This window comes from Xiphophorus maculatus, chromosome 16 (genome assembly GCF_002775205.1).
Source record: "Xiphophorus maculatus strain JP 163 A chromosome 16, X_maculatus-5.0-male, whole genome shotgun sequence".
In the NCBI taxonomy this organism is placed as follows: Eukaryota; Metazoa; Chordata; class Actinopteri; order Cyprinodontiformes; family Poeciliidae; genus Xiphophorus; species Xiphophorus maculatus.
Genome location: NC_036458.1, coordinates 3364213 through 3379955, shown reverse-complemented (window position 1 = coordinate 3379955; position 15743 = coordinate 3364213). Strand labels below are relative to the sequence as shown.

Genomic DNA, 15743 nt, shown 5'->3' with positions numbered 1-15743 from the left:
ACGTGTAAGAGTGCTTTGGATGAAAAAGTCAAATAAAGCCAAAAAGAGCAATTACGTCATGTAAAAATATTCAAGGCTTTTATTTTGAAACTTTTGTTAAGCTTCATTTCAAAGGGCCAAACTAATACCACGTGTAACAGTGCTTTGGATGAAAAAGTCAAATAAAGCCAAAAAGAGCAATTACATGATGTAAAAATATTCAAGGCTTTAATTTTGAAATTTTTGTTAATATTCATTTCAAAGGGCCAAACTAATACCATGTGTAACAGTGCTTTGGATGAAAAAGTCAAATAAAGCCAAAAAGAGCAATTACGTCATGTAAAAATATTCAAGGCTTTTATTTTGAAATTTGCAGGATGCTTCATTTCAAAGGGCCAAACTAATCCCATGCGTAATAGTCCTTCGGTTAAAATAGTTATATAATGCTCAAAACACAAGTAGCTGATGTAAAAATATTCAAGGCTTTTATTTTGAAATTTTTGTTAAGCTTCATTTTAAAGGGCCAAACTAATACCATGTGTAACAGTGCTTTGGATGAAAAAGTCAAATAAAGCCAAAAAAGAGCAATTACGTCATGTAAAAATATTCAGGGCTTTTATTGTGAAATTTTCAATATGCTTAATTTTAAAGTGTAAAACTAATCCCATGTGTAACAGTTACTGAGTTAAATCAGTTATATACAGCCCAAAGCAGCAAGTAGTTGTAAAGGCCAGTTCTCAGTCCTGATCTGTTTCAACTGAGGATAGATAGAACTACAACGATGCGTATTCGTAGTCCTAACCAGCAGCCAATAGCCTCTTGAGTTCCGTTGCTATGGCAAATAATGGTCTCAGCAGGTGTGAGCTCTGAGCTGTGAGCTCTCAAACACACAAGTGTGTTTGAGCAAACACACTTTACTGAAAAAAAGCATTGGAAACAAATCCTTCTTGTTCGGGAACCGTAATACATATTCGAAAAGCGTTTTAAGCGTATGACAGTTCAATGTGTCTTCTGCGATAGTCCCGAGATTCATATCTGTACCTCACTCAGAGCATTTACAGTGATGAGAGAAAGAAATGTTGTGCCCAGATATGAACCGAGGTCGGCTGTCACTCTAATATGAGCAAAAATGAGAAACTTTGGGTCGCTTAGAGGCAAATTGTGGACAAACCATAACTGGTATCGACGAGCCGTCTTCACTTTCGAAGAGATCACAGACGTATCTACAAAATGAAATTTGAATGGCATTTCTAGGTGAATTTGTGACGACACAGCAAATCCTCAAAAATAGGGTATTTCTAGGATTTTTCCCATTGAGTTATAATGGGGTTTTTTTCGTAGTTTTTTGCGAATTATGTCGCCATGTTAATCCCGAATCCCACCAAAAGTAATAGCTGGAATGGCGTGAATTTTCTGCACGTTTTGATACCTCTTTTGTAGGTGTGCACGCAGCGGTATGAGCCGCATTAACGGTTACGGATGAAAAATAAAGAATAACTAGAAAACCAAAATTTCTGAAGAAATTTAGCCGGGGCCTGCCAAGGCGCGCCCGTCGGGTTTGGGCCCGGCGTCGTCACGCTACAAATTGGCATCGACGCTAAAGGACGGCGCAACGTGATCAATGGCACGCAGAGAACCACAAGAACGTTAGTAAGGTGGACGTTCACCATTCGGTACGATTTAAAATGTTGTCAAGGCTTTTATTTTGGAAGTTTCAGTATGCTTCATTTCAAAGGGCCAAACTAACCCCATGCGTAATAGTCCTTGGGTTAAAATAGTTATATAATGCTCAAAACACAAGTAGCTGATGTAAAAATATTCAAGGCTTTTATTTTGGAATTTTCATTATGCTTCATTTCAAAAGGGCCAAACTAATACCATGTGTAACAGTGCTTTGGATGAAAAAGTCAAATAAAGCCAAAATGAGCAATTACTTCATTTAAAAAATATTCAAGGCTTTTATTTTGAAATTTTCACTATGCTTCATTTCAAAGGGCCAAACTAATACCATGAATAACAGTCATTGGATAAAATCAGTTATATAGTGCTCAAAACAGCAATAATCTCATGTAAGAATTCTCAAGGCTTTTATTTTGAAATTTTCAGTATGCTCCATTTTAAAGTTCTGAACGAATCCCATGTGTAACAGTGCTTTGGATAAAAAAGTCACATAAAGCCAAAAAGCGCAATTACCTGATGTAAAAATATGCAAGGCTTTTATTTTGAAATTATTATTATGCTCCATTTTAAAGTTCCGAACTAATCCCATGTGTAACAGTGCTTTGGATGAAAAAGTCATATAAAGCCAAAAAGAGCAATTACATGATGTAAAAATATTCAAAGCTTTTATTTTGAAATTTTTGTTAAGCTTCATTTCAAAGGGCCAAACTAATACCATGTGTAACAGTGCTTTGGATGAAAAAGTCAAATAAAGCCAAAAACAGCAATTACCTGATGTAAAAATATTCAAGGCTTTTATTTTGAAATTATTATTATGCTTAATTTTAAAGTTCCAAACTAATACCATGTGTAACAGTTCCTGAGTTAAATCAGTTATATACAGCCCATAGCAGCAAATAGTTCTAAAGGCCAGTTCAGTCCTGATCTGTTTCAACTGAGGGTTCCACTATAGATAGAACTACAATGATGCGTATCTGTAGTCCAAACCAGCAGCCAATAGCCTCTTGAGATCCGTTGCTATGGCAAATAATGGTCTCAGCAGGGTGTGAGCTCTGAGCTCTGAGCTGTCAAACACACAATTGTGTGTTTGAGCAAACACGTTTTACTGACAAAAAGCATTGGAAACAAATCCTTCCTGGTCGGGAACCGTAATACATATTCGAAAAGCGTTTGAAGCGTATGACAGGTCAATGTGTCTTCTGCGATAGTCCCGAGATTCATATCTGTACCTCACTCAGAACATTTACAGCGATGAGAGAAAGAAATGTTGTGCCCAGATCTGAAATTCTATTCAAATACATGGGAGAGAGCCTCAGACAGCCTCAGAAAATCCTGTCGCATGACTTTGCTCTGAAGCACCGTGACAGAAAACCGTACGATCTAGATAAATTTCGAAAACATTTTACCGGAGCAGACAGGCGTATCAATGTCAGGACCGATTTTGATACTAATCGTGCGATATTTGTGGGCGTGATGGCGATTTCAAAAATGATTTGGGTTGAAAAAGTTGTCTTGATCTCTCACTCTAATCAGCGAGAGAAGCACTCTAACTTTAGGAAAAATGAGAAACTTTGGGTCGCTTAGAGGCAAATTGTGGACAAACCGTAACTGTTATCGACGAGCCGTCTTCACTTTCGAAGAGATCACAGACGTATCTACAAAATGAAATTTGAATGGCATTTCTACGTGAATTAGTGACGACACAGAAAATCCTCAAAAATAGGGTATTTCCAGGATTTTTCCCATTGACTTATAATGGGGTTTTTTTCGTAGTTTTTTGCGAATTATGTCGCCACGTTAAGCCCAAATCCCACCAAAAGTAATAGCAACAATGGCGTGAATTTTCTGCACGTTTTGATACCTCATTTGTAGGTGTGCACCCAGCGGTATGAGCCGCATTAATGGTTAAATAAAGAACTATAATAATAAAGAGACGCTTGTTGGGTGTAGAGTAATAGGTTCCTGCCATTGCTTTGCATGGCAGGCCCCAATAATAATAAAGAAACTTTTCTTGGGAGAATAGCAATAGGTTCCTGCCATTGCTTTGCATGGCAGGCCCCAATAAAGAGACACTTTGTTGGGTGTAGAGTAATAGGTTCCTGCCATTGCTTTGCATGGCAGGCCCCAATAAAGAAACACTTTCTCCGACAATAGCAATAGGTTCCTGCCATTGCTTTGCATGGCAGGCCCCAAAAATAAACATTGTCACATAAAAGCAAACTCTTCCTAACAAGGAGAAATAAAACTGGGCAAATAACAAAAACTCTTTCATCACAAATATTGTTTTTATATACCTCTGACATAAACATGCTGGAATTTCACATACATTCACACACACACATATATACACAGTTGCATCATGTTTGTTTTACCTTTCTTGAGACATCTTCTCATAAACTCACTTGTTGTGTCTTTAGCTATTAAAAGAAAATAGAAAAGCAAAGTTAACTTTTAATGTGAAGTTAAATGAAACATCTAACTCTTATGTTCAGAATTTGCACAAAAATTAAAAACCCAAACTCATTTTCATAAGAGCGCATGTTGATCACTCAGATGAGAAGAAATACACAAAGTTTTCTGTAGATAAATTGCTGATTAGGTCAAATCCACACATGAAAATAAACTGACTGCCTGTCTAAAAACCAACCCAACAAGCTGATAGTTGTTACTCTTCTTGGCTGCAGGATGTTACGTACGTTAAACTAGCCGGCATTAAAGCAATCTACACAGATCAACCCACTAAAAATCCCACAGAAGTCCTCCCAAGATAACTGTGCAGGCACAATTAACACTTAGCACCTTGAAGAGACACTATTATCTGAAAAAAATAAAAAGCTCAAAGGAGCAACACTTCTTTCCTACACTTCTTCACTCACCTTGATTAAGCTGATGAGGGACAAAACACTGCAAAACACCCAACAAAAATCAAAAATCACAACACTGAACAAAAGTAAATAAATCGAAGCCAAGTCTTTAAACAAACCATGTTTCCATATGAAACTAAAGAAAACGCAATGGGGGCGCCGGGGGTTAGCACGCCCCACGTTTGGAGGCCTTAGTCCTCAACACGGACGTTGCGGGTTCGACTCCCGGTCCCGACGACCTTTGCCGCATGTCTTTCCCCCCTCTCCTCACCCTCCTTCCTGTCTGCCTGCTGTACAAAAAAATACGAGCCACTAGCGCCGCAAAAACTCTTCGGAGAAAAAAAAAGAAAGAAAGAAAACGCAAACAAACCAAAACCTGTCCTGCAGAGAATATCCAACAAGACACCAAGCTGATTTCATCAAAGGGTGTGTAGAGTCTGAACACACAGAAGGGCTTTCTGCAGTCACCAGGAAAACAAGTCAAACGACATTGAGTTTGGAAAACAATATCTATGTATTCCTGAAGAGTCTAGAGGCACAATCAGACAATATAGCCCAGGACTCAAAGAAGACATCAAGGTGGAACAAGTGAATGTCACAATATGTTTATTTTGCAGACCCCCGTAAAAGGAACACTGTCCAGAGATCAGGTGGACCATCTGTCAAACATCAACAATGAGGCAAGACCAACACATCCACCCCCCAAAGCCCCAAAGGACAAAGTGGCTACCAGGAAAACGAAAGGTATGCCAAAAGTGCTTATTGTTGGAGATGAGGCAGTAAATGGAATCAGTCACGTTTGCAATCCCAAGAAAACGAGAGTGATTTCTTTTCCTGGTGACACTGTATCTGATTTAACTCGTAAAGTTCTTTCGCTAACCACTGATGAGCCAGATATTGAGTCCTTAGTTGTGCATGTTGGAGCCAACGATGTGGCAAAGCAGAAATCTGAGATTCTGAAAAAGGACTTTGATATTCTACTGAACTGTCATGTTCCGTGTTTTTCTGTGTGTTTATTTTGAGTTTCCTGTGTCTCTCAGTCTCCGTGTTGTCCTGTCTCCCCTCGATTACTCCCAGGTGTTTCTCGTTCCCTAATTACCTCCTATGTATTTAGTCTCACCTGTGTCTCTGTGTTTTGTCGGGTCCTCGTCTCATTGTGGTGTCTGTCGTCTGTGTATCCAGTCCGTCGTCTTGTCCGTTTGTGTAACCGGTTGCTACCGGAGTCGAGCCCTGGCTTCCGCTCGGCCGTGCTGCCCGGTGTTTTGGACCATGTTCGACTGTGTTATTATGGACTTTCATTACTAAAATCATTCATTATTTATCTCACCTGGGTCATCTGCGTCTGCCTCACCACCTCCACACCCCGCACTTTAAGACAGAAGGACCCGACCAGAAAGTACGGTGAGGCGTGCTTTTTTTTTTCTTTTCATCATGGACCCAGGGATATTGTGGAGTACAATCGAGGACTATGTGGCAGTTGTCGCTAACCCATATTCAGCTAAGCAGCGCCTGAATATAGCCACCCGCCTGGTTCTCATGCTGGACCATTGGATTCCGCAACTTTGGCATCTGGGGCTGGCGGAGTTGCAACAGGAGGCAGAGTGGCAGCGCCTGACAGCCATAGCGGTGCTGAAAGGCAGCCCTCTGCCTCCCAAGCCGGACTATCTTTCCGCCAGCCCAGCACCAGCGTCAACTCCAGGTCCAGCACCTCCAGAGCCCGCAGCAGCGGTCCAGACTTTATCTTTACACCCGTCTTACTCCAGAATGTGTCTGGCCCTGCAGAACAGGACATTACCTGTCCGGATCACTACAAGAAAATTTACAAGAAACAGAAACATAAAATACAGGGGACCTAATTCAAACATCAGACTGATCCCCTGCCTAAAGGAACCCCAGACTGAAGATTTCTTGGCCTCCAAGACACTTAAACTAGCTCTTTTAAATACCAGATCTCTCTGTGCTAAAGCTCTATTAATTAATGATTTCATCACTGAGCATAATATCGATGTTATGTTTCTGACAGAAACATGGTTGAATGATCGATCGTACTAATTGAATCTGCGCCTCCTAACTACAATTTCTTCAGTGAGAATAGAAAACACAAAAAAGGAGGAGGCGTGGCTTCAATATTTAAGAATACCATAAATTGTAGTAAAATCTCTTTGGGTCACTTCACCTCTTTTGAGTATCTTGGAATTGAGGTTAAAGGCCGCAAACGAACTTTGTCTGTAACTCTATACAAAACTCCAACTTTTGTGGAAAATTTCTTTACTGACTTGAATGAACTTCTATCTCTTATATGTATTGATTATGATTGTTTAATAATTGTCAGTGATTTCAACATTCATGTTGACAACCCCCAAGACAGAGGGGCAAAAAAGCTCGCTAATATTTTAGAGACTTTTGGTTTAACACAACATGTCAAACAAGCAACACACACTCAAGGACACACACTGGACCTGGTTATCAGTAAGGGTGTGAATATTTCCAATGTCTCTGTAACTGATGTCGCCTGTCGGATCACTTCCTGTTATCTTTGAAAGTTCTTTATGTTTTAACCCACTTGGACAAACAGCAACCATCAAACAGCTGAAACGCTGACTTCTTTTAAATCTCAACTAAAAACCCACCTGGTTAGAATTGTATTTGAAACGTAATCAATTACAATTTTATTGATGTAACTTGACTTACTGTCGTGTTTTGATTGTTGATTCTATGTTGCATTGTGTTTCTGTGTTTGTAAGCACTTGAAATGCCTTCCTGCTGAAATGTGCTATACAAATAAAATTTGATTGATTGATTAGGAGTTTACTGTACTTTTGCAGTAAGTAAGAATGGAACTCACTAATGACTTCCATTAATGGGAGAAATACAGTAGCCGTTTTAGTTGTGAGAGAAAACACTAGTGTAGAAGATACTGAGGTGATGAAATAAATTCATGTGAATTTAAGTTGCATAAAAGCATTTTAAGTGTTTCAGGTAATGTCTTGCCAATAACATTTACGTCAGTGTGATGTGAATATATTTGTGGGCCTGTTGATCTGTCACATGTTAACACTCGAGGGAAACTGAAGTTTGAAATAAATCTCTGAGTAAAATTAAGCAATAAACTATAGTGGAGGTATGGTGGCCGACAGGTGGACATGTACAGCAAACAGCAAAAGGAGCTTCTGATAGGGAATTAATACTTTTTACCATTTATTTACTGATGTATCTGCTGTTTTTATACTTCTGCAAGATGCAATTTCCTGTTAAAGATGTTTCCAGCTGGTTAAAAATCTAATTAATTTTCTGCTAATAATTCAAGTTAATTGATTTGAAAGTATTTACATTTTACATAAAATTTTTTGAACTAAATTTTATTATTAATCGACTGAAAGACTGAAATGATTCTGAAGAAATTATGACTACAACTAATTAAGAAGTTGCTGTCAAAGGCATCACCGCTAACCTAGACCTCTACTGACACAACATCGTTAACAGAGTAATATAATTTTAGATAATTCAGTTAGACTAATGCCAAATGAAAAACAATTCCACATTTTGCCAGATGGGTGTCACTCAGTCAGGCCATAAATCGCTGCATGTTCTACACATAGCAGTAACGCACATAAGCTTGAACTGACTTTTCAGTGCAACCAAGCAAACTTTAGCTTGACGTTAGCGCCATAGCTAAACATGAAATTTATCACAAGCCAATTGTTGGGTAACATTTTATACATAACATACCTTTGAAAAAATATCAGCACAGCATGTCTGTGTTAGTTTTAGACTAAAAGACCAGGTTTCAAAAAGCTTACTGTGTCAGCCGACCTGCAGAGAGCAGAGCTGGGATTTGGTCCAGTGAGGTTTTCCAGAGGTGATTTGGTCAGCAGCTCCTTTGAGTTGTGCAGCCTGAGGTTGTGCTTCAACAGGAATCCACCAGGCATTTTATAGGAAGCTGGATCGCCTGACCTCTCCCTCTTAATAACAGACTTTCCATTCATTTCAGGACGTATGATGCAATAAACACCAATATTTACCAAGCTGTGTAAAGGCTACACTTATTTAGATAAAAGAGATCTGGTGTGGCCCATATAATTAAAGATCTAACGGAGTAAAACTTTGAAAAGCTCAGAGGGTATTTTCGCTATTTCCTGTCCTTAATCCAAACTTTCTTCTGCTTCATGGTTCTCAGTATCTATAAAGTTTCTTTTAGTTTTCACTTTTACTGCGTGTTGTATTTTGTTGGTTTTAAATTTGTCAGATTAACAGAATATTTTGATTTGATCGCATTAATTTTTGTGAGAGACAAAGTAATACAAGCAGTTTTCTACATTTTAGTTTTGCTACCAAGGATTACTCTCTGACATGTAATTAATCGTGTGACCTGGTTGATTAATAAAATGTATAAAGTGTCAGGAGGACAGTAATCTCCCCAATCCCCTGAAGTCAAGCCGGTATTTTAGCCTGGGCTTACAGGGATGCTGCCAGGGGCCCCAACGCTTCGGGGGCCCCGAAAGATGCTTTGTATTTTTGTGAATGAATAAAGTCAGATGCCTTAATTGTATCACTGGCTAAGAGGATTTTGGCGGTGCTGTTGAAAAAATGTCTGATTTGCTCTGGCAAACGTCCATCATGAAAGCTTGATTATTATTGGTCCAAGTTTAACGCTTTTTACGCTTTGGGGAGCATCAGGGAGGGATTTCTCATGATGGCGGACAACAGGAACAAAAGAAAAAGAAGAGAGTGACCGAGGGGTGATGAAGAAAATCAGTGTTGTATAGTAACGAAGTAAAAATACTTCACTACTTTACTTAAGTATATTTTGGAGTACTTCATACTTTCCTGGAGTATGAAAATTTTTGATGACTTTCACTTTTACTTCACTATATTTTCGAACTTAATTGCGTACTTTTACTCCGATACATTTTCAATGTGTGGTTTAGTTACTCGTTACAAAAAAGCGAGAGAGAGAAACAAAGTGTTTTGATCCCACCTACTGATTAGCAAGTAGCAAGTAGGCTACCGAACAAAGTCCGTAGCCTACTTGACTGGGCTTGTTCATCACCTCCAATAGGATACACCTGTTTCGCTTCTCCCATTAAACACAAAGCAAGTCTCGCAATCAGCAGCAGCCACATGGAGGAGGAGACAGAGACCACAACGACTGCAACTACGTCGGACACGGCTCCAGGGGAACCACCAGCTGGTGATGAGAGCCTATGGCCTTATTTAAACACAATATACTCTTTCGTGGGTGTTAAAGATTCGTCGTACCGCATGCAGTTTATGTTATTCCTGCCCGAAGATGTGGAAATTCTATCTTACAAAAACTCCCCGTCCAGGTAACGTCTTATGAAATGGTTATAATCCTCCTGTTTCAGTAACTATAGCTTGGTCACTAGGCACTACTGTATTGTGAAACGTTGACCATAAATGAACTTTGTTTGGCATTGTTTCAGTTCCATACGTGGTGTATTTAGCTGAGGCTTAATGTTGACTGTAGCAGGCTACCTAGACTCCTCTGTTCAAGGGGGACAGAAGCCATAGCGATAGCAATTTAGACTAAATGTAACGAATATAGGAAAGGCATGCAAGTTCAAAACCAGGTTTACAGATGCCAATAAGCTGCATTTCCCTCCCAATTCTTTTTTTCTTTTGCATAATGACCAGTTGTGTGCACCACCTATTGACTGATTCACTGATTTGTGAAGTAGAGTAATCATAACAGATCTTTTTCTTCATGTTGGCCGCATTTTCTGTACTATTTATTTTTCTCATTTTCAGCACTGACCTTACTTGAAGGGAAAACTTAAGGCTTACAAAAACTTTGTATTTTCTGTCCTGGAGGGTTTACTAAGAAGCTGGTTCAGTTGTAAAGCAGGTTAAGTTAACCTTGTGCTATAGGTAAAGCACCTAATTTTCTTAACTAAACGATGCCTGCAGGTATATCTATTAGCAGGTTTAACTTTGCCTGCACTTGGTTGGGTACATTATTTTAAGTGTATTTGACAAGTTTACCAAAATATAAAAAATGTCATTCAAACTGCATTTGCTTTGTTTTACTTTTTACTTGTACTTTTCATTACATTACTTGAGTACATCCATTTTTACAGTAATTTCCATACTTAAGTACAAGAAGTTTCAGATACTTTAAGACTTTAACTCAAGTAACATTTCAGTCAGTGACTTGGACTTTTACCAAAGTCATATTTTGGAGAGGTACTTATACTTTTACTTGACTCTGAGATTTCAGTACTTTATACAACACTGAAGAAAATATCTAAGCTAACAGGGTTTTTTAAAACTCATACTGGACATGGAACAGAACCATCGTCGCTCTCTGCTGATCAGGAAGTTAGCCTGGCTATTAGCGGTTTTGTGGTCCATCACCTCATCAGACGTTTGGATCCTCACCAGAAAGTTGCAACAGTTTTCTTGAGCTATTTCTGTAGCTTTGCTGCTCTCAGCTCAGGCTACTGGAGGATGAAGCATCACCTCATCTGACGTGTGCATGAATGTCTGGCTGTACAAAATATAACCAGATTTTGGAAACGCCTACATTTACTGTTAACTTTCCCCAGCAGCTGATCTTCCAGAAAAGCAGCTGAGTAAATATGGACAACAAATAAAACCTCTGTTAATATATTTTATCTCAGTTTGGGGAGATACAGTAAAAGTAAAAAAAAAATGAAATTATACATTAAGTCTAAAAGATAGTTTTAGATGAATCTGATTTAACTTTACCTTAAAAGTAAAGAAAATATATGAAAGTAATGGACATGAAGAAGAAAAAAGGTGAAAAGTTTAAAGGGAAAGAATGACATAAAAGTAAAGGAGAAATAATTATAGAGAGAATACATGAAAAAACCCTGGAAGTCAGTTTCTATAACTAGAAAACACAACATAGCGACAAACAATATATGTCTATATAAGAATAACAACTAAAACATCACAGAAAATTACATGTTACAAGTTAATACAAGATAAAACATCTGAATCTGAAACCATGTCTAGTTTTCACACTAGACTTCCTTCCTGATGAAGTTTATAGACGGAGCGGTTCCGGTTCTGCCTGAAGAGATCTTAGGTAAAGTTTTAGATCTGATCAAATCTGCACGACTGACCTGCCCTCTGCTGCTGGAGCTCAAACGAGACGCAAAAACCTTTTCTGTTCCCAAAAGACACAATGTGGAGGTTCTGCTGTTCCAGCTGAAAAATCACAGAGAAAATTTGAAAACCTTCCTGAAAGGTAAATTTGCCTTCATCAAGAAATATCAAGAAATAACTTGTTTTTTGTTATGTATGTAACATGTTTATAATATTAATGTTTTCAAAAGGAACAAGCATTCAGAAACATTTCTGTCTTCCACAGCCTCAACATCAACATTTGTCTTAAAATAACAGAGGACATTGTTGTTGAATGTGATTTATCTGATGATGACTGATCAGGTCAAACAACTTGATAAAATCAGGTAAGTAGCCCCAGTAATAACAGTATTATTACTTATTTGAACATTAATTAATGCTTACAAGTGAAACCAGTAAGGAAACTGTCATGAAACGGTGTGGTGAGGGGTGGTGAGGCAGACGCAGCGGACCCAGGTAAGAGGAATAATGAAATTTAATGACGAAAACACAGTCCAAACAACAGGCGGCTCACACATTGACGCATAGACAAGACATAGACAAGGACCCGACGAGGAACAAGGAACACAGGTGGATTTAAATACACAGCGGGTAATCACAGAACGAGACACACCTGGGAACAATCAAGGGGAGGGCAGGACAACGAAGAGACTCAAGGACACAGAGAACTCGAAATTAACACACAGAAAACACAGAACACGACAGAAACTTTCTATCCCAGGATGGACGACGACTTTCAGATGATGTTCCTGTTCCAGAGGATCAGCTATTCAAATTTTGTTAATAAGTACAATGATGAGCTTCCTGAGATGCTGCAGTTTCTTGATCAGATTGAGCAGTGTGCTGTTCAGTTAGACAGCATGAAAAAGGGAGCAAAGATCTCCAGTGTGGCTGGGAGCTCAGTGGGAGGTATCATGTCCATTACTGACTTTGCTTTAATTCCAGTTACAGCTGCTGTGTCTTTGCGGTTGACAGTTGCTGGTGCAGCTGTGGGAGGAACCAGTGGAGTGAACAGCTTGGTAACCACTGCAGTAGAGGCTGGAGTTAATCATACACAAACACAACAAGCAAATACAGCCTTTCAAAGATTCATGTCTGGTGTTCAAAGAATCCAGGACTGTCTGGAAGAGGCGGCCAAACCACCATATGCTGAAGTTACACAAAGTAGTGAAGATGTGCTTCACATGGCAGGAAATAATGCTGCAGATGGCATTGAAAAGGCTGGTGAATTGATTGTTGATGCAGCAGCTGCTGTAAATGCAGGTAAAGTTGTACTACAGGAAGGGAAAGCATTGAGTACTGTATCCAGAATGGCCTCAGATGTTTCTGGTGTCGGTCAGGCAGCAGTTAGAGGATCTCTTGCTATTACCAAGGGAGCCAGAGTTGGATTTATTGCAGCCAATGCCTTCTTCCTTGGTGTGGATATCTTCTTCATCACTACAGACAGCCTGGCCCTGGCTGAAGGGACAGAGTCTAAGGTCTCTAAGTTCCTCAGAGCCAGAGCTGCTCTGTGGCTCTCAGAGATAGAGGCCTGGGGTGAAATCTGCAACTCACTGAGTAGCAGCAAACTGACCACAGAGGAAATCAGAGAAATGCTTGAGAAGCCATTTTATCCTGTTAGCTGGAAACAGTTTACATTTTTAATGGGGCGTGAATACGTCTATTGGGCAGTGGATACTTGTAAGTGGTGAAAATACTTTTTTAGAGGCCAAAACAGCAGCCAGATTGACAGCAATTTGACACAAGGCCACAGTGTTCAAAGGCTGAATAACCTGTCTGATAAAACACACAGCAGGTTTCAATGTGATGAGGTTAATATCAGGACGTTTAGTCTGACCTGTTCTCTAAGTCTAAACCACAGAGTCCCCTATATTTCTACAACCAGTCATTGTAATTGTGGTTCCCATTGTCTATTGTATTAAACATGTATAAACTACATGATGCCTTTTCTGCTTTGGGATGTTGAGTGTCTTAGAGTGAGATGAACAGAAAAAAACTTGTACTTGTATAAACAAATTTTAATTTTTAATGAATTTTCAACAGAGACACATTGTTTTGTAATTTGTTTTCATATAAAGAGTCTAGAAGAAATCCAGACTGAGAGTGAAGGAGAGAATCTGATATAAACTTTAAGTTAGAGTAATATGGCTTATCATAATCACACGGCTGTGCTCAATTTGTTTTCAAAATACTTTTGATTTTCAGTGAATGACATGAAATATATACATAATTCAATATTAAATCAATAGGTATATTCATGTAAATGATTTTGTTGAAAGTATAATAAAGCTTGACTTATAATATCAATTTTAATTTGCTTCATTTTTATTTAATCAACAAAAAACAAAGAGTTTGTGCATCAAACTGAAATAAAATGGATCTTCTAAGCCACAGATCTTTTTCTGTGTGAAGAAAAATATCATCAGTGACCGTGATACTGATGATTTGATCTTTACCTAAATTCAAACTGTGAAGGTTGTTAAATAAAAATTTAGCATCTCCAAGACTTTGGTCTTGAGGTGGAGAATGGTGGAGAGCCCACTCCGGATCATGGATGAAGTTCTGCCTGCAGCCCGAGAGGAGGAGTTTAGTATATCTATGCAGTGTTGTTCACAAATATGGAAAAAATGGAGAATTGGACAAATGAATTGGTTTGACATTTGCAGTGATACAAGAGACGTCCAGATCTATCATGGTGGACACAGAGCTGAACCTAAAGGCTGTTAAAGTTTTAAAACTTTGTTTGCTGGTTTGTGATTAAAAAGAGTCGATTGATTCCACTGTAGATATTTACTAAGGAACATCACAGCATGTAGATTTTAGTTATACTGAGAATAATGAACACAGTTAGTTAGTTATAGTTATTTCTTGCTCTTTCACTGATACATAGCATAACCCATGGTATTAAAACATGGGTGTCCTAAATATTAACTTAACAGATACAGAGCATTAGATGTGTGTATAGCCAGTCATGGTCAGTGTTGATCTGCAGCTGTTTTGATAACAGTGTGTTGGCTGGTTAATGTGGCTGTAGTGGCATTTAAAAGTCAGTCCGTTCTTGAAATGCAGGTTAACAGTTTATTCTACTAGAAATCAGACAATTTGTGCACAAAACTGAACAACTTTAAAATAAACTGTAACAGTATTAACATGGTGTTCGCCCAGTTCAACACCTGCCTCCCTGTCGCCCCTTGACTCCTAGACATGAGCCTGCAGCCCCATCTAGTGGCCAAAAACTAGGCGGCAAAACCTCCATATATTTATATGTATTTGGCTCCTATGCCTGTAACAGGGGCGCCGTGTAGGGGGGGAAATTTATGACAATTCCAAGGGCCCCTGACCAACACGGGGCCCTCTGCAGTTTTTTTTTGTTCATAGAATTTTTTTTAAAATGGGGCAATTACAAAATTAATTATATTGTGTTTTCTAAAATTGTTTTTAGCAATAAATAAATAAATTAAAGCACACATTTTCCCTGACCGCCCTGGATCTGAACGAAATGGTTCGTTCCTGCTTGGAGCTTGACGGTGACGATGTTCAGCAGCAGTCAGTGGAAACAAGAACGACTGTGGCTGTCACTCTGCTGCTAAGAAAAATTATAAAGTAAGTTTTCAATAAATAGAGAGAGGGAGAGAAAAAAAGGTAAGAGTGTCAATTTATAACCCAGTTTTTCTCTGAGACTGTGTGAGATTATCAACCATTTAGCATAGTTAGCTTAGCTACAGACTGTTAGCCTCCATTTCACTAATATTTAATGAATTAAGGAAAGAAATTACCAACATATTCATATATTTAACTTGTCCCTGCACCTTTTACCACTTAACAACAGATGAGTCAGTCAGCAGCAGCTCTAACCCACGTCCCTCCTGACCCGTCCTCTCCTAAGTGAAATTAAAACTGCAGTATATAAGTTTTATATATATATATATATAAAAACATATTTGTTAACACTGTCATTATGTTGTGACAGTACGGCATGAGAGATAATCTGTGAAAAATCTATTTCCTCTGCTTTCTCCCAGTGCTTTCTAGAAACAACTAATCAGAGACAGGAGAGTTTTACTGCTGTCAATCACAATCTCATGTGGT

At 38.7% G+C, this 15743-nt stretch overlaps 1 protein-coding gene across 2 annotated transcripts in view; it reads right to left on the bottom strand.

The window, feature by feature from the left end:
• Positions 1-15743, bottom strand: part of LOC111611674 — a 55515-nt gene that overhangs the window by 28728 nt on the left and 11044 nt on the right. Inside the window, exon 4 of one of the 2 annotated variants that reach the window (XM_023349278.1) lies at positions 11633-11717. Coding sequence is in view for 1 of the 2 variants with exons in the window: in XM_023349279.1 (XP_023205047.1) it covers positions 11531-11717 (187 nt within the window). In the remaining variant the exon portion in view is untranslated. Of the gene's footprint in view, positions 1-10731; positions 11718-15743 lie in introns of those variants that run through there. The other variant, XM_023349279.1, reaches the window with a different exon arrangement.